The sequence below is a fragment of the Dendrobium catenatum genome, unplaced genomic scaffold (assembly GCF_001605985.2).
Source record: "Dendrobium catenatum unplaced genomic scaffold, ASM160598v2 fragScaff_scaffold_156, whole genome shotgun sequence".
NCBI classification, from domain to species: domain Eukaryota; kingdom Viridiplantae; phylum Streptophyta; class Magnoliopsida; order Asparagales; family Orchidaceae; genus Dendrobium; species Dendrobium catenatum.
This window is the reverse complement of record NW_021318618.1, coordinates 4,382,224-4,401,215: the sequence shown is the minus strand read 5'-3', so window position 1 is coordinate 4,401,215 and position 18,992 is coordinate 4,382,224. Positions and strand designations below refer to the sequence as shown.

The following is an 18,992-nucleotide window of genomic DNA, read 5'->3' as shown; positions in this document are numbered from 1 at the left end:
TTGGGCTACAACAAACACTACGCCTTCATAAGGGCGAAATAGTCACTAGTGCATAAAATAAAAGATACATGAAATAAAATTACATAAAAATGACATGACAACATCAAAAATATAAACTCCCGATCGTAGCCGTCGATCTACGATTCCTTCGCCTATAAACCTACCTAAAATGTCTGTCGATGACCTCATCACTCTAATTATGTAATTTTAAATCATGCATCTGCCTAGTTGAGTAATATTCAAGAGCATTAAATGCTTTAAGACATTGCTTACATGGCTCTAGCATTAAATTTTAGGTGAAAATCAATCCTCTAATGTCATATTCCTCATCTATCATGAATAAGAAAATGGATTTCAATGTTATTACATACAACATCTAACCAAATTTACAAGAAGCTAATCAGGCAGTTCAATCATCTAAAAAATACATTACATGGGGTGTGAAGATACACAAGTTAATATATGAAATATATGACTTTTATCATTCAAATGTATTAATCAAACAAAAAAGATAAACTTAAACGAATGATGACATGTTATTCAAATTATATTGTAATTTATAATATACAAGTTAATATATTTAAGGTTTAACCATAATTAGACTATAAAGGTAATCATACTAGCAACAAAGCATCCAATCCATTTTGTGACAATTGACATGGTTTAGTGTTCTGTAGGGCGCGTTGCATATACATAATTAAATTATTTAATCTAAAAAAATCCAAATAAAATTAATTTGAATTATGCTATTTAAATTTAAAGTTTAATATATTAATTAAAATTAAAGTTGTAACATAAATTAAATTGAACACCATCTTAATTCTAGTCACAAAATTTTAGGGGGGGGATGGGGTGTGAAGATACACAAGTATCAAAGCTACTCCAAGTTCATCCACTACCGATTGTTGCCATTTTGCAACCATTCAAGGTTCACTACTTAATATTTTGCTTCACAACAAATGAAGAGTTCTTTGGATAAAGTTAATGGCTTATTATATAATCAGTTAGCTCATTAATATATTATTAGTTTAACACTAAAGCTGAATTTACATCATTGTTGCCGTAAACTGCACGAGGGAGGGACTAAAAAGGCTTATGTTACATTTTCCATTCATAACCATTAACATTTTGTATAGGGCAAGTCAAATTGAACAATTGAAGGATTGAACCAAATGATTTGTACCAATCATAGGCCCTGAAAATTTTAAAATATAAAACAAACCACTGTTTGGGCATTTCGGGCTTCTTAGTACCACAGGTAGATATACTATGAAAAGGTGCTAATATTTATCCATGAAAATTTGAAAATATCTAGACTCAAGTAAAAAAAAATGCAACTGTAAGTGCTAGATGCATACGTGGGGTCTCCTCAGAAACAACAATAGCAAGTGGTCCACTCATCCCTTCACATTCCATTTTGCGCAAGGCATTGGCATCATGAAATGACCACCATGACGGACTTCCATGGTTGAGAAAAAGATCCCCGCTCACAGAAATGTCCTGAAAATTGAAATATGAATTTAGAACACCAAATTAATAAATGGACAACAGTGCATTTCTAACAAAATATAATTATAATCTGCTTCCCTAGTAAAAATAAACTTATCATACAGTCTGCTCAAGGCGCCGCACTTCACCAGAACTGGTAACTCGGAAATATCTAGGATATGCATTCAGGAATCTAATACTTTTTTCTGTTCCATTAAGAACTTGCTTCAAATCATCTGGGCTTTGTTCAACAAATGATTCATACTTAACAGCTTCCTTTCCTTTAGGTCTCTCCCTCATAAAAACCCATGTGAAAATAAAATCCAAGGTACCGTTCAGAGATCTGATATATCGCTGTTGAACCACAGGAGGAACCAGCCACATCGTGCTGGAATCAGATTGGCAACAGATCAACTGTATGTCTTGTACATTGAACGTTTCCAGGTAATGCTTATCAAAAAGCTCCAAAGATTGATACGGAAGTATCTCACAAAGAGCAGTCTGGAATGGTGTGAGCCTTCCGCCTGTTGCTTTAATATCAATATGAACACTTACATCTTTAATAGGATTTGCAATATTTGTTGGATTACCGCTGCTATACATCTGTGAAAAAGAAAATATTAATCTTCCAGCAGAGTTTAGGACAATATAAAAAGGAATATTATTAAAATGTAATTAATATTCAAATTTATTATGAGTTCAACTTTAAGAATCGGTCCCATTAAAGTGCCCCAAAACAAGTAGCTTATGTAGTTAAATTAATAGCTGATAAAAATGTGAGCCAATAATCTTCTTTTGTACAACAAACAAATAGAGCACCTTTCCTTCTCCGCAAACACTCTTTCTCAAGATGGAGCATATATATAAACTATTCTCACATAATTTGAAAACAGAGATATCCTAAAGCCTTGGTAAAGATATCGGCCAATTGTTTGTCATTGATAACATCAGTAATGAAAATATTCTTTAAAAAAAAAAATCTTCCCATTTTTAGCCCTGTCATAAAAAATTGAATTTTGTTAACAGCATAGATAACAATTTGAATATTTGATTATCATGATGTTAGAAAATACTTGAATATCTTAAGTAAAATCTAACAATATTGGCAACAACAGCGAGAAATATCCACAATTCTAATGGAAAACCAGAAAAATAGTAGTTTTTATTGCAATAATCAAGATAACAGAAGGAAAATACCAAGATACAGTCGATCCTCAATTCGAGAGGAGGATCTATCTCTCCCAATCCCTAGACGCCGCTAGAGCCCAAGACACAAACTCCAAGAAGAAAAACAGCCACAACAATTTTGCATGCCTGCCCTAACCCTAATGTGAACCCATAATTAAAGCAAAACATAAAAAATAACCAAAAAGGACAAAACAACCCCCTCTCACTTCCCTAAGCTGTGGACCCCACCCCCAAGGGGGCAGACAATTGAGCCTGCGGGTCAGCAGGCTTTCACCTTCTATAGGTGTGGAGCCGACCCAACCCTTGAGCCGGCTGGACCAGTCCCTCCTGGACCAGTCTAGGCGTATCAATACCCCGCTCCAAAAGAACCACCTTGTTCTCAAGGTGGAAAGTCGAAAATTGATGTTGCAACCTCTCATAAGGCTCTCATATCGCATCATAAATCTGGAAGGTCCTTCCACTTGATCAACACCTCGTTTATCCCTCCTCCCTGGCGCACCCCTTGTAACTCAAGGGGTTCCAATATCACTTCCAAATATTTAGTCAATGTTGTTGACAACTTTGAACTCGTTGTGTGATCCCCTACAACTCTCCAAAACTGTGATACATAAAACACTAGCTGTATGGTGGGGTTTGGGGGGCAACCTCAAACGATACGCCACTGCTCCAATTTTCTCTATTATCTCATAGGGAACAAAAGATCTTGAAGCTAGCTTCTCATTCTTCTTGTTAGCAACCGTTCTATGTCTATAAGGTCTATGCTTCAGGACACCCTATCCCCTGCTTCAAATTGAATATTTTTTCTGTGCCCATATGCATGTTTCTTCATAATTGGCTACACCCTCCTCTTCAATTCTTCCAAAACTCTATCCCTCTCCTCCAAGTTGATGCGGACATCCAACCGTCCATGGCTATCCGAGGAGCTGAAGATCAACGGTTGTCATCGTCCCACATTATCTTATATTTTTTTTTGTAATTTTTAAACTTTTATTATAAATTTTTCGTTTTTACTCTCACTTAAGAGGGTCATCCTATGTAAGCCTTAGGGGCATATGTGTCTTGTTTTAGTTTATAGGTCTATATATAGAGGCCCTTTCTTATGTAATGGGATGATGAATTGTTAATGAAATTTTATTCTACTTGTTTGATCTCTTAGTGAGTTCATGAGAGGAGAATGATTTCTTTGTGAGTTCCGAGATTCCCAAGATCTCTTTGTGAGTTCTTGAGGAAGTGATGCTTGTATATCTCTTTGTGAGTTCTATTGGAGGTGTTGCTAGAGGTATGTAGCTCCAGATTTTCTTTTTCCTAAACACAATTTAATCTCTTTGTGAGTTCCGAGATTCCAAAGATCTCTTTGTGAGTTATTGAGGAAATGACGCTTGTATATCTCTTTGTGAGTTCTATCGAAGGTGTTGCTCGAGGTGTGTAGCTCCGAATTTTCTTTTTCCTGAACCCAATTTATTTCTTCTCTAACTAACCAAACTCCCTTCCTCCCAAATTCCCTCCACCGCCCCCCATAAGTCCACCGCCGGCCACCCCAGGTTGATCCCGCAACCGGCGGCTCCGCCGGCCTCCAATCCTCCACCCACCGACCCTCTCTCCACCGCTCCATCATATTTGAAATTCAATTTTCAAATTTCAAATTATTTCCATATAGGGAATCCCAAATTAGGAAAGTTTCTTTCATGAATCCAATTTCAACATAAATCAAATTAGAGTTATTATTTTCTTTCCTAATATTCACTAACTATTTGTAAACTCCTATACCCCCCTCACCCAACCCACATATTTGAAATTCAAATTTCAAAGGGCATTAATTGCTTCCCCTAAAATAAGGCCAAATAATTCAGAGAGCTATTAATTGAATTTCAAATTCAAATTTGAAATTCAAAAGCTTTCCAAATACTAGCACCTAAATTAGGAAACCCCTCTTTGAAATAAAATCTGAATTTTAATTCAAATTTTCTTTAATAATTTGAATAATGTGTGGGCCCCACTTAATTAGTCATAATTCCCCTCTCCCCTCTCTCTCTATGGTCGGCCCCTCTCCATGAGCTTTCTCTCTCCAATTTCATTAATAGCCCCACTCATTAAGTCTCACTAATTACCTCCCACAATTTCCTCTCATCCAATTTAGTTCTTCCCATTAAAATTTGAATTTAAATTCAAATTTATCCCACCAATTCCACTTAATCTGAAATTCAAATGCATGATCGTTTCAATCACAAGTACTCCTCTACTGAAGAAACTAGGGTGCTACTCTACCCAAAATACACAAGGTGAGATGAATCCAGTTCGTACAACACTTTGAATGGGGTCATATGAGAAACATAATGATATAAAGTATTGTACCAGTACTATGCCCATGCTAACCAATTGGCCCACATCCGGTGTCTCTGACACAAAGCATTATAGGTATTTCTCCAAGCTCCTATTGACCACCTCCATCTGTCCATCTGTTTGCGAGTGGTAGGTGATGCTCCTCTTAAGTACTGCTTTTGTAGTCTGAATAACTCCCTCCAAAAGTGACTAAGAAACACCTTATCCCTATTGGATACTATAGCCTCTGATATCCCGTGCAATCTGACTACCTCCCTGATAAAAGTTGATGCCACTGTCACTATTTTTTAGGGGTGTCGTAGGGGGGACTGAAATGATCATACTTGCTCATTCTATTCACTACCACAAAAATCATCATGAACCCTTCCGACCATCTATAAAATCCATGGATACCTCCCACACCCGACCTGGTAGAGCTAAAGGCTATAGTAATCCTTACGGAGACATGGCAACGTACTTGTTCCTTTGATAGATCTCACATATGACTACCATCTCCTCCACATCCTTGTGCATCCCCTTCCAATACAACTCTAAGGAAAGTCTCCTATATGACTTTTGCACCTCTTCCTTGAATGACCCCCAACAGTGCTCCCATAAAACTTCTAGAGCAGGTATGGAATATGGATTGATGTCCTAGGCATCACAAATCTTCCCTAGTATAGAAGCCTCTCACCTTCTAAAGAATACCCAGGTTGGCTACTCATCTCCTTCAATAAATCAGCCCTAATCTTTCCCGACTCCTCATCCCGTGCACTCCCCTCCTTAATGGCCTCCAAATCCAGCTTCAGTGGTAACGATACTGCTATCGCCTGAAACTCCCCCATACATCAAGACAAGGCATCGCTATCTTATTCTCCATCCCTCCTATACTGGATTTCAAAATCATATCCCAGCAACATTGACAACCATCTTTGGTGCTCCTCTATTATCATCCTCTACTCCAACAAGTACTTCAGGCTCCGCTGGTCCGTCCTGACAATAAAATGACAGCCTAACAAATAGGGTCGCCACTTCTGGATGGCTAATACAATGGACATCAATTCCCTCTCATAGACTGATTTCAACCTGACCCTATCTGTCAATACCTGGATAAAATAGGCGATAGATAGATGGCTCTGCATGAGTATTGCTCCCAATCCATATCCTGAGGCACATGTGTTGTTGGAATATAATCTCCAACATCCAAAATGAAAATTATTAACTTAAACAAAAATTGAATTCTAAAATATTAAACCCAATAAATGATTGTTTTTTAGTACCTCTATGATACCCAAAATATTCAAAATAAGTGTAAGTATAACATTTCTATAAATGTGAATTCATTTTCATTAAATCTATTTTAATTCCAAGCATTTTGATATCTAGAAGTATATGTAAATTATATCTAAAAGTTATGTTAAATAATTTTTAATTAGCATTGATTTAAATGTTCTGTATTAGTTATTTTAATTTAATTAGCATTGATCTAAATGTTCTGTCATGGATTTAAATGTTCTGTTAATTAGCATTTTCTTAATGTAATGCATTTACTGAAATATTCTGTAGCAACAAATCCACTTAAACTTTCATGCATTGGTTGATCTCCTCTCCACTTGCATCCTACGGCTAGGAGAGAGTGGGTGAATCAATAGTGGGAAAAGCATTAAGGATAATAATGAAAAAATAGTTAAAGCAAAACACTATATGTATTAGTTTCTTTTTTCCTTCCACCCCGTCATTTGGTTGCTGAGTATGTCGTGAGCTGAGGAGCAGTTGCTGCTGGCCGAAAGTGAGGGAGCCGCTAATGCATGCTGTAGGGGAAGAAATTTCAGCAAATCAAGGCTGTTGTAACTATTATAGGGAAAGAAGGCTGCTGTATCTGCGCTATAGGGAAAGAAGGCTGCTGTGGCCGCTGTTGGGGAAGAAATTTCAGCAAATCAAGGTTGTTGTGGCTACTGTAGGGGAAGAAATTTCAGCAAATCAAGGCTGTTGTGGCTGCTGTAAGGGGGAATTTCAGCAAAACAATGTAAGAAAAATTCGAGAGATGTGATAGTGGCTGGAATTGTGGTTTGTCTGAAATGAATTGTTGTTTGGAATGAGTAAAGGTGAAAGACCTAATGAGGTAAGCCTACACTCCCAATTCTAGACGTTGGGAATTTGGACCGAGCCTTAAATGAGAGCGCAACTTCAATTCTAAAAGTTGAAAATCTGGACTCAACCTTGAATTTGAAAGCTAAAACGGTGTAGTAGCTTATAGTCATCACATGACTTGGCATATAACTTGTTTAATGGTGTAGAACAATTGACAAGATAGAAAGTAATATATACATTTCTTATGATTAGTATGAAATTTTAATGTGTTTTAAATTAATTGTTAGCAATATTATTATTATTTCCTATACATTGCTTGTGTTTTTCACTGAGCCTAGCTTATTAGCAACAACTATACTGCACGAAAGGGAAAATAACCAGTAGAGCACTAGCCATAAAGGGGTGACTGTTCTTTTTGGTGTACATATGTTTTGGGTGTACAAAGATATCTAAAACAAAGATTCGAGTGCTAGTTGTGCAGAGTTTTGGATATGTAAGTAAATTTTAAAGGTTTTTTTTAGTAAAACTCTGTATTTCATTTGAGATATACATTTTATTTGAGGTGTATGTTATATATGTTTTCTATAATGAAAACTTTGATGTGTTATGATTAGTGATGTTGGGATAGTTTAAATAGACTATTTTTTACTTATCTAATTCTGTTATCAGTGTTTCGGAATGGGGGTAATTAAGGAGACGATCTATTTAAATTTTTCTTATCTGTTACACTCTATATTGACTATAGGGGGTGTGACAACCTCTGAGTTTTCCCTCAGAATCAACTACTACTATTCCTCTCCTTAGCTCTTATTCAAAAAATTCTATCAAAGTTGATCCACTTCATCTTTGAAATTCCTAAAGATAAAAAATCTTTAAACAAGAATTTCATGAATTTTAAAATGAAAGCCTTTAACCAATAGTTTGATTATTTCAAAAGAAAGAAAACACTAATTAAATAAAAAAATTTCTAAAGTATCAAATGTTTGAGATGTAATTAACTATAGGAGCTTACCCCTATGGGACTTTTGTACCTCAAAATAAAATAAACCTCATTCAACCAAATATTGAATGGGGGAAAATCTCTGTTAAAATTTAAAATTGTAAGTTTTGTTATTAAGTCCATAAGGAAATGATATTTTTTTATCATTTGGGGTAATATATCATTTTTCTTATGTCGTGTTCGATCAAAAAATATGTAATTTGTTGAGAATCACAAAATTTCTCCAACAGTATGACAGATGTACGATCCCATCTTGGGGTAAAAAGTGATGCAGGTCATAAATGATCACTACCCATATAAGCAATCATAAACCTAAAGTAGCTACGATATGGGAGGGAAGGAGAATGCTAGCAAGGGTTGCATGACTAGGATGCTTGAAAACAAGTGTTCTAACTCTCGGAAGGTGAGGCAACAAGAGCAGGGTAATGTGCCAATGAGTAACGAGTTCTGGGTGGAGCACATTTAATAGGCAAGTGGAGGCAGTAGCAATAGCAGATAGCAAGACAATATGCAACAACAACCAAGTGAGAGCAAGTTTCAATTAGAGTGGCATTCGATTATAACATGCAGGTAGGGCACAGCTAGAGAGTGTGTGTGTGCGTGACCAGGACTTCTAGTTGCGACTTGCATCAATGGGGATCATACATCGAGGCTGCGATTTAAGGAATTGGAGAAGAGATGGAGGGGGGTGGAGGCATTTAGGGTCACTAGAAGACCGCTCCATTTATTATATAGTAAAAAAATGTAATATTCTAAAAAAATAACCAAGGGTACTGATAGGAAAATCCAGAAAACTGCTTGATTTTAGAAAAAAACAGCAACTATAGTGCATGTTTTGCGAAAACTGTAAGAAAATATGAGAAAAACACTTGAAATTCACCGGTGGACGAAGAAAAACAGTAAGATACAATTGATCCTCTATTCGAGAGCATGATCAATCTCTCCCAAATCTCTAGACCCCGCTAGAGCCCAAAAGAAAATTTAAATCTAAGAGATCTCAAGTTTCAGCCAAATTCAAGATGCCCTAACCCTAGGAAAATAAACTATTTAATGCATAAAATTCAAAAGAAAATCCCTAAACAGTCCCTACATTCAATTTTCCCTCCAATTCCCCTCAAAAAACATTCCAAATATGCTCAACAGGTTTCGGCGGCTCGTCCAAGAGGTGAACCTCCGCCTCTGTTCGCAAAAGTTAGTCCCGTGTAGACCAGTCCAGTGGACCGGTCTAACAATACTTCCCTTCCAAAGATCCACCTTGTCCGCAAGGTGGAAAGGCGACACCCTCCTCCAGTCCTTCATCACAAATGGTAAGAACCTGAAGAGTTCGGTCCTTACACCTGTGCCCGGGCGTATACCTCTCGTCATATCTAAAACAAAGCCCCTTCGCCCTCTTCTCTTGTAATTCCGTCTTTGTGAGCTTCATGAAGTTGTCCCCGGGTCTTCCCCCAACAGTCTTTTCCTTCAAATTCCCCCAAAGAGTATCTGATGTTGGCTCCTTGGATTTTAATAAGGTGGTGGTCATCCTGTACAGGCCTCCTGAGCTGCTGCCTCCTGTCTCTCTCTCCAGGTGCCTCTGATCCTCTACCAATTGAGCTAGCTCCATAGCCTCTCCCAAATCACGAGAACCGATCACTCTAAGTGCTGCCCGGATCTCTGGTATCAATCCTTTCATGAAGTTCCACTCTAGCACTGTCACGGAAAGGCGGTCCAATCAGCTAGCAAGGTACTCAAACCTCTCCAAATACTCTATCACCGAACCATCCTGCGTCAAGGCGAAGAACTACTCGTAGAAGTCTCCTCCTCTGTCGGTTTGAAAATCTTCTATCAAACAATCCTTGAACTCCCTCCAACTCCATATGAGTCGTCGCATGTCCCTCCATTGCTACCAACCCAAAGTCTTCCCTTCCAAACATAGGCCTGCTGCCGTTAATCACTCATCCGTCAACCCATTGACAACGAAATATCTTTCAGCCTTATAGATCCACCTATGCGCATCCTCTTCCTAAAAAATAGGCATCTTCGGCTTCATAACCCTCAGATCGCCTATGTTCCCTCAGTTTCCTTCATAACTTTCCCTTCCGCAAGGGGATGGTCCCCCCAAGTGTCCCAATCATCCCTTCTATATTCATACCCCAGCCTTTCATCAAATTTTCACCTTCTCCTCTTAAATTTAGCACCCCTTGGATCATAACAAACCCCTCCCCTTTCAAATTCAGCCCCCTTTTGGTCATAATTACTCATTTCCCTTTCCAATCTTGCCCCTCTCCTCTCCAAATCAGCACGTCTTCGTTCTTGCCTTACCTCCTCACGCCTCTCCTCATACCCTCTGCACGGCTCCTCCCAAGGAATAGGCTCTAGGAGAGTTATTCTTTCTTCTCCCTTTCGAGTCGCCACCTCCTGATCTCCCCTTTGCCTGATTGGCTTAGGGTTTTTCCCCCTCCAACAATGATATTTTGGTTTGGCGCTCGAGCACTTTCTTCAACATTTTCTCCAAAATGGAAAATTTTGAATCAAACTTATCATGAATGGCTGAAACATCCTTTTTTAAATCTAAAATTTGTGTTTGGAGATCTGAAATTTCATATTTCATTTGTCCAATCTCCACTTCGAGGTGTTCCTCCAACACATCCATTTTCTTGCTCGCCATTGATGCCCGGATTTTTGTAGAAATAAAATTATAGACTTTGACCTTAAAAAAAGCAACTTTCTCCTTCACCAGTCAAAATTCAGCCGCTAAAATTTGCCAAAATCATCTCACCAATGGTCCAAAGACTTGCTCTGATACCAATTTGATAGAAAACAACCACTACAAATCCAAAAAACTGCTGGATTTCATAAAAAAAAGTAACTATAGTGCAAGTTTTTCGAAAATTGTAGGAAAATATGAGAAAAACATTTGAAATTCACTGGTGGATGAAGAAAAATAGAAAGTACAATTGATCCTCTATTCGAGAGGAGGATCGATCTCTCTCAAATCTCTAGACGCCACTAGAGCCCAAAAGAAAACCTAAATCTGAGAGATATCAAATTTCAGCCAAATTCAAGATGCTGTAACCCTAGGAGAACAAACTATTTAATGCATACAATTCAAAAGAAAATCCCTAAATAGTTCATACATTCAATTTTCCCTCCAAATTCCCTAAAAAAATCTTCCAAATCTGCTCAACAGGTTTCGGCGGCTCGTCTAGGAGGCGGATCCTCCGCCTCTGTTCGCAAAAGCCAGTTCTGTGTGAACCGGCTAGACCGGTTTAACAGGTACATCACTCATTAAATACATACCTTTTTCAAAACTTTTACTTCCTTATGTAAGATGTATTTTTTATGGCAACAATTCCCTGGAAAATTAAGGCACTATTTTAAACCAACTATCCAATAAAATGTGCCTATGCAACTGCCATAGCGCACAAAATATTAACGCACAAGCTGATGAATGGATTTGATATATATTCATACATGGCAAAAAAAAATCACGCAAACCAATTTCTAATGAATTCCGCTAGCTTAAAAAAATATTAGAAAGTGATGCTGAAACAATAGAAAGATAACAAGAAAGATCATAGGTTTGATAATGTTTTATGATTGCTTTATCATCACTGATAAGTTGAAAATGAAAACATTAGACGATGAACAACATAAAAAAAGATCGAATGAAGCGACAAGTGGTATATATGTTGTAGAGAATAAGTTCGTAAGATATCTTCTATATCAGAAAATCATTAAACAGGGCCAGCAACATTCCTTTTCCAACAAAATGGATATAAGATAAAATTAAGAGAGAGAAACAGCGAGGAAGGTTCATACCAACATAGGGGCCCAAATGACACATATCAATATGAAGAATAAGCATATCCCACTGCAGAATTTTGTCATTCTGCTCTGCTTTTGTCCTTGTTTATGAGAGGCTCTATTTAAAACAGCATCACATTTAACGAGAAACAAGCTTGAATAAATATCTTCCAACTATCAAGAAAACCAACATCAGTTTCAAAAAATAAATAATAGGTTTCAACAAATTGAGCCTAATCACAAGCTCAACATATTTTCTTTACAAGTAGTATAAATATCTTGAGACAGGCAACATTTTATTTGTCGAAGCACAATGTCCAAATCAACTTTTATATCAAGAAGATGGCTATTTGTCCAGCAATGATAAAATAACACTTAGCTTACATGCTAAATAAGCATAAAAATTTTTCACGAAAGTGTAAAAATGCAACATTCCTGACGATAGTTCATAGCTTGACTGTGTCAGCAATAAACATTACAATGAAAGGTAATATTAACAAATACTAGTGGATTGCACATCAAATGATTTTTATCCCACAACTCATAGCATAACTATTAATAGAATGTCTAAAACATTTGTAATATGCCCACAACTTTCTTGAAAGTGCTGCGTTATCAATTTATACGCTTATTCATACAGGAAAAAGATACTGACCGAAATTATTTTTAATTACATTTTTGGCTTCAATGCAGGTAAAACTTAACATTGGCAGCAACGTTTCAACATGGTGGTTAAGATGAAATACAGCTCAAAAAAGGAATTAATGGAAAAGAAAAAAAAATTACCCAACATAATTGCGATAATGTTACTGCACGTGCTGATCAAATTGTAGTATAATTAGCTTATCCAAAGAGTTCAGGTAAGTTTATCAAGGAATACTCAAGGGAGATCCACAAATTAGGACCCATTTTGGTAGGAATATCCTTCTTAGGGACCAATTCTGGTCAAATTTCTAGGATGTTTTCATGTTTGGTCCGTGCACAGCAAGCATTGGAGTCTTCCACATCAAGCTTCCACAACTAAAGGCTGATAGATGCATAATTTTGTAGTTACCAATCTTCATATGTGTATTAGAAGGTTTAGGGTACAATATTTACACATCCGAGTATATGTACAAGTACAGTTTCGTATTTAATGAAAGTTTATGGTTTTGCGGCTTTTTTATGATATTGAAAGATTTAGTTTAAATTTTTTATTTTAAATTATTATGAAAGCTCTTTCTAATGTATAGCAAGCTCAAAAGTTTAGTCATGGCAATCCATTCTCACCTCAATTCATCCAAACTCTCAAACTGGGCCATGACTCACCATTCCATAAAGTAGTCAAATCTACCCCAGGTCAAGGCCAAGTAGCTTTAGAGGACCACCAATTTTTAGTCATAACCATGCCACAATGGCCACATAGTTCTCTTAGGAATTGCATCAAACATGTCATAACAGTGTTTCTTCAAAGAGTCTTAATCAACCTGTTCTTATAACACCTTGTTTCAAAGACACGAGAGTTTCAGTAAAATTATATCTACCGAACGGAATCTTACAATCGCACCCAACATTGATAGAATGACTGCCCAAGATTATACCCACCAACTGATTTCATAAATGCATCCTGGGCATTGAGAGATTACAACTGCACTCAAACTCTTAAAGCACTCAGCCTCAGCCCCAGCCCCTACATGCTCTTCCACTTAAGGTGAATGGAATTTACTGTTCTAAAAAGTATGAGCAACCCATCAAGCAAAGCTTTTTAAACTCATAAAACCTCTCACAATAAAAAGCTGCATAATAAAATAGTAGCCAATCGAAACCATAGGCAAGTAAAAACTATGAACTGAACCATTAACATATTCCCGAAGTGATTTCAATGTTGCCCTTCTATAAATTATGTTTCTATGAGTTCAAATAATAAGAAATGTTGTTTCCAATAAATACAAAAAAGATCCGAATCTCCATTCATTGATTGAACAGGAATGAAATTTTATAATTTCTAGTGCCTGTAAACTGACATTAATGTGGACAAAAAATAGAGATAAAACCAAATAAAATGTGAAAAGCTAGGGTGCAAAATAGGGAAGAAAACATAAAGTGACCCATAAGAATGTAAATATGTATTTTTATTTTGTTGTTGTACAAATCAAGTTCTGATAATAGCAAGACCATTAAGAATAGTTGAGTATAAGAATATTTGACTAAATACATGTGTTAAGAGAGTTTTACCTTTAGCCAATCATACATAGTCAGAGAAGTAGTTGTGCATGACCAGTCTAGTACGCATCTGAGTTCATATAAAAAAGGAAGAGCGCGATAGAGCCGGAATCCCAAATAGTTAATTTGTGAAACTTTACTAGTCAAAAACTGCCTATACAAAGTACTTTTATTCGGAATGCCATAACGAATTTGCACTGCTTGCAGTGCCAAGGAAACTGCTTTCGTGAGATAAATGGCACGAAGGGCAAAACCTCCAATGCGCTTGTGGGATGGTTGCATGTACCAAGCATATCTAGTGACCGAGTATGTAAAGAGGAATATATTCAAAAGATACAAAATGATCTTTGCTGTGGTGAAAGAACACAAGTAAATAATGCGGTCGAGCACAATTAGAAAAAAGAGGACCTGCAGAGATAGAAAATAAAGATACAACTAAGAAAATGTTCACATGGTAAGATTAACATGAACAAACTAAAATTTAAATGAAGAAGAGATGTTTTCAAACAAATTAAAAACTGAGAAAGACTTTCAAATTTGTAACTTCAATGACCACATCCTCTGATAATTTTTCAAGTTAAATACCTCAAGGCATGCTTACCATTAAAATGAAAACAAACTCTTTCGGAAACTGATCCTCTAGTTGATAAACATCAAGAAGTTTGTTTATGTTTTTTATAACCGATTGGTAGAAAATAGCCACCAGAAAGAAAACTGTTAAGTCTACACCAAATATGTATGCATAAAGGTCCACTTCTTTTTTGCCACCTCCAATCACTGAGATAACAGGATATGAAAAACCAATCTCCTCAAAAATTCCCGAACTCTGTGCCAAAAGAAGCTCTTTGGCAACATCTGAAGCTGGAGTCAATGACCAATACCACTCCGCTGCAGGACATTCTGCTAAAGGGGAAGCATACATGACTTCAAGAATAGCAAGAGCAATATCTGAATTTTCTTGACTTCTCTCGATGCTTTGAATTCGTACCCTGCTAGAAGAATGCCTTGAATTAGGAATATTAGCATGGCATATGTCTTCATGAACTATCTTGAGCAACCTATTAATTCCTGATTCTATCTTCTGTGGCTGAATGCCATCATCTGGCCACTTATTAACCATCATTGACAATTGCACAAAATATGGAGGAGATTCAGATCCTCTTGTTAGAGACATCCAGTATCTTGAAAAACTTCTTGCTATTAGTTTTGCAAGGTTTGTTAATGGGAAGAATAACTGCATAAGTTTCTCTCTAAAACTATAGCTAACAGTGATTTCCTCTGGATTATGCTTTCTTCTATGTAAGAACTTAAACTCCAATACCGGTGCCCACTCACCATCTTTAGCAGTTATTGAACTCTGAAGAAGGGTTGAAACATACACCAGGAAAAGTGGAAGTGTACTAATTACAAAAGATGTTTTTATCTTGTTCTCAGGAAATCCCAACAATTGCAATAAGTCTATATGAATACTTAAGCCACAATGTTGGATGATAATCTGATATAAGTATTGGAGAAGTATATTGATTTCTGTGTAAATTAGCATAACCACCCAAAAAATATAACTAGGACCTGAATTTACACAAAGAGCATATAGGAAAAGTGCTGCGAGGTAGATCATAGAGAGTAAACTGAAATTCCAAAGGAAGATAAGAACGAAGAAACAATAGCACACAACATCATTATTTGATCTCATTTGTGACCATATATAACGAAATATTCTTCGAACCTGCAAGCTAGCTGGTGGTGTTTGGTCAGAATTAGAGAAAGCAGAAGGTTTTCTATCCAAACAACCAGATGCTGCATTTTCCTGGCTCTCTATTTCATAATATATCTCATCTTCTGGCAAAGAATGGTCATTTGAATCATTTTCGTCAGGCTTAATGTTTAAGAAATTTGCTATGTTTGTGACTGCTTGATTTCCCAGGGATTGGACTTGAGAAACACCATCACCCAATAGCTGCACAGCAGAAACTAATGGATTTTCCACACCCTTCCTTTTCCTGCTTTGATCCGCACAAGCTTCAATATTAGCATATCTTTCAGGGAGTTCACTTATCTCAGAGATGGATTTTGAAGGAACTTTCAACAATTCCATTGTCAATGAGCTATGCCTTCTTGCACTGAATGGTGAACCATCGATATCTAAAGCTTCTGGAGTCAGCGAACCATTCTTCAATACATTCGATGCAGGAAAGTAGAAGGAACTTTCTAACTCTCCACTAACTTCCTGATCCCACATGGTTGACTTAAACTCATTATCCAATCCATTATCACAATTGCCGATATTCTGGGAAAAAGATCTCCTTTGACGTAGACCCTCATTGTGTGCAGAAACATCAGTAACATTCCCGGAATAGTTCATAAATTTAAGTTGGGTTTGCAAGTTGAGCATCTCTGACTTCATTTTTTCCACTTGCACATTGCGGTGACGCTTGTCCTCCTCAGATTTATGAAAATCCTGCAACTGGGCGGCTTTCCGTGCAGCCCTCTTTTCTTGTTCTCGTACCATAGCACCGACTTGCTCAGTTTCAAGGTATCTCGCAACATATTCAAATTCTTTGGAGCTGAAAATGTATGATTGCATGGAAACTAGGAGGAAAATGATAATTTCAACCAGTGCAGACCGCGATTTAATTTCAAACCCATAATCATATTTATAAAAACCAATAACCTCATAAATATAGTCCACAGCGCCACATTTACTAGAACTAAAATCCCCAAGAAAAGGAGATTGATAAGCTAGAGAAAGAACAATAAGAATAAGATTGTAAATGCGCAAATATCTGAAAATTTGGTTCTTCTTTTTCAAAATTTCAAGCCTCATTCGAAAGTAAACAAGAGCAAATCCAAGGTAGCCGAGGTGAAGTATATCATATTCCATTGTTCCAGTAATCAAAATCAAGGCAAGAACAATGTCTAACAAATGGCAATATAGATATAACCTCATATAATCAAGGAAGGTCCAGAAGCTTTTAGTTTCAAATGACAGGTCTCTCCAAACTGATGCATTTTTTCTTTGAGACATCATCTGGTGATAGGTATGCGACTCTGAAAAGCCATTCAAATGATCTGAACGGAGCTTAAGGGAGGAAAAAATAAATACCAAATAATAGCTGACAAGTGTTCTTGGATCATCGACAACTATCCCTGCAAAGAAAATATCCAGTCACGAATTTCATAAAAAAAAGCACAAAATATTAATGACGATGAGCATAAAAAGTGAATAAAATAAAAGAGTTCAACAAAGAGGTAATACCAAGCCAACATTTTGTGCAATAGTCAAAATAAAGACTAGAGCTACTCCAGCAGTCATGGCAACGGACCCTTGCATCCACTGGAAAATGAATCCAAGGAATACGATTTTTCCAAAAGGCAAAATATTCGAGCACAAGGATAGAAGCAAATGCTAAAACAAATATTGGCCACAATTTTCGGATGGTATCTCGTTGCAAAAAGATGCATATGACAAGACATGTTATATAAAACAATGAGATGGCATTCAATGCCGTAAAACTTGCCACAAGCAATACAATCATGTTGATCTCAAGACCATGGAGTCTGAAAATATTTTCGATCCAAAACTTCATATATATAATCAAGGTAGTTTTCTGCATCTCAAGCCTCTCCTTTCTCAAAGCAAGAATAATTTTCTTGTTCCATTTATGACTCTCTTTCGAACTACCCCATAAATAACCAAGTGAATATTTTTTTGTGCAAATAGTTGAACTTCTCATGCTAGGACCTGGATCTGATGTTTGATAACTTTTGGAGCTGATGAAAACACCCACTTTTTTTGAACAAAGAGGACTGCTATCTACCAATGGTGTCTTTTCTTCATCACGATCGAGGAGATTTTCTGAATCATGTTCAGTAGCGACAAACAACTGGCATGGTTCCTCCCACTTCCCATTATTTAATAGACAGCTTGGCATCTTCTCTAGCCAGTGGAAAACGTTGTATTGAAGGGTACACGCCACTATAACCATAATATTTCCTCTCAAACCAGACTCAATTCCCCAAAATCCAGGTTTAAATAACCTAAGACCAAGAAAAAGAGATAAACCATATAGCTTTTGACCTGGGAACATATGTGCTTCCTTGCCCCACAACTGGAATAGATATTCAGACATCACAAGAAGTCCTGAATAAAGTAAGACCAGCTTTGATGGAATCCGAGAGGTCTTTGGTAAAATCGAACAAATGATGAGACACAACAAATAAAGAAATCCAAATGCGCTAATAGGAGACAAAGCAGCATAAAAAACTGCCACAGATAAAATCTTTTCACAATGCCATATCAGAAACCTTCTCACAAACCCAAGAAACCCTGTTTCAGATGCATCAGATATCTCAAATATCCCATTATATCGGCTCTGCCTTCTTTCATAACTGTAAAGCTGCATTACAATCAAAACAGCCAAGGATTCCCAAATATTCTCTACCAACGATGATTTAGGATTGTAACCCAAATAAGCATAAAGATCAATCCATTTTGATAAATAACTCTCAAGACTTTCTGACGTGCTCAAGACATAGCTAAAAACAAAAACAATAGTTGAGTAAAGTTTTAATGGAAACCAAAGTCGTCTTCTGGTTTTCCCAACAAGTTGTCTTCCTATTATCCAAAGGAGAAGGAAAAAAAGGTAGCCAAACGATAAATAGTTCGGTGTAACAAGGTACAATGTAAGAAGGATGGTCAAGAAAACCACATATGTTCCATAGGAACGATAAGTAGACAAGCATTTCTGACTAACTTTACTCAGGTAAGATGCTATCAACTTCTCTGCAGGAAAACATAAAAAGGAAACATTAATCTTGACAAATAGAAATCTGGATATGACTAGAAGATTGAACCAAAAATTCAAAAGTACGCATCCACATACAAAGCAGAAATCATAACAGACAAAAAATTACTAAT

The 18,992-nt window shown here is 36.8% G+C and overlaps 1 protein-coding gene across 12 annotated transcripts in view; it reads right to left on the bottom strand.

Annotated features, from left to right (window-relative positions):
- The window catches only part of LOC110113401 (piezo-type mechanosensitive ion channel homolog), a 157,927-nt gene that overhangs the window by 11,854 nt on the left and 127,081 nt on the right, over nt 1-18,992 (bottom strand). For 9 of the 12 annotated variants that reach the window (XM_028692047.1, XM_020845968.2, XM_028692043.1 and 6 more), the window contains 6 exons: nt 17,331-18,857; nt 14,676-17,221; nt 14,087-14,482; nt 11,888-12,046; nt 1,612-2,091; nt 1,359-1,500 (listed from right to left, as the gene is read on the bottom strand). In XM_028692047.1, the coding sequence (XP_028547880.1) occupies nt 1,359-1,500; nt 1,612-2,091; nt 11,888-12,046; nt 14,087-14,482; nt 14,676-17,221; nt 17,331-18,857 (5,250 nt within the window). The remainder of the gene's footprint in view (nt 1-1,358; nt 1,501-1,611; nt 2,092-11,887; nt 12,047-14,086; nt 14,483-14,675; nt 17,222-17,330; nt 18,858-18,992) is intronic. The other 3 variants (XM_020845969.2, XM_020845971.2, XM_020845972.2) reach the window with 3 other exon arrangements.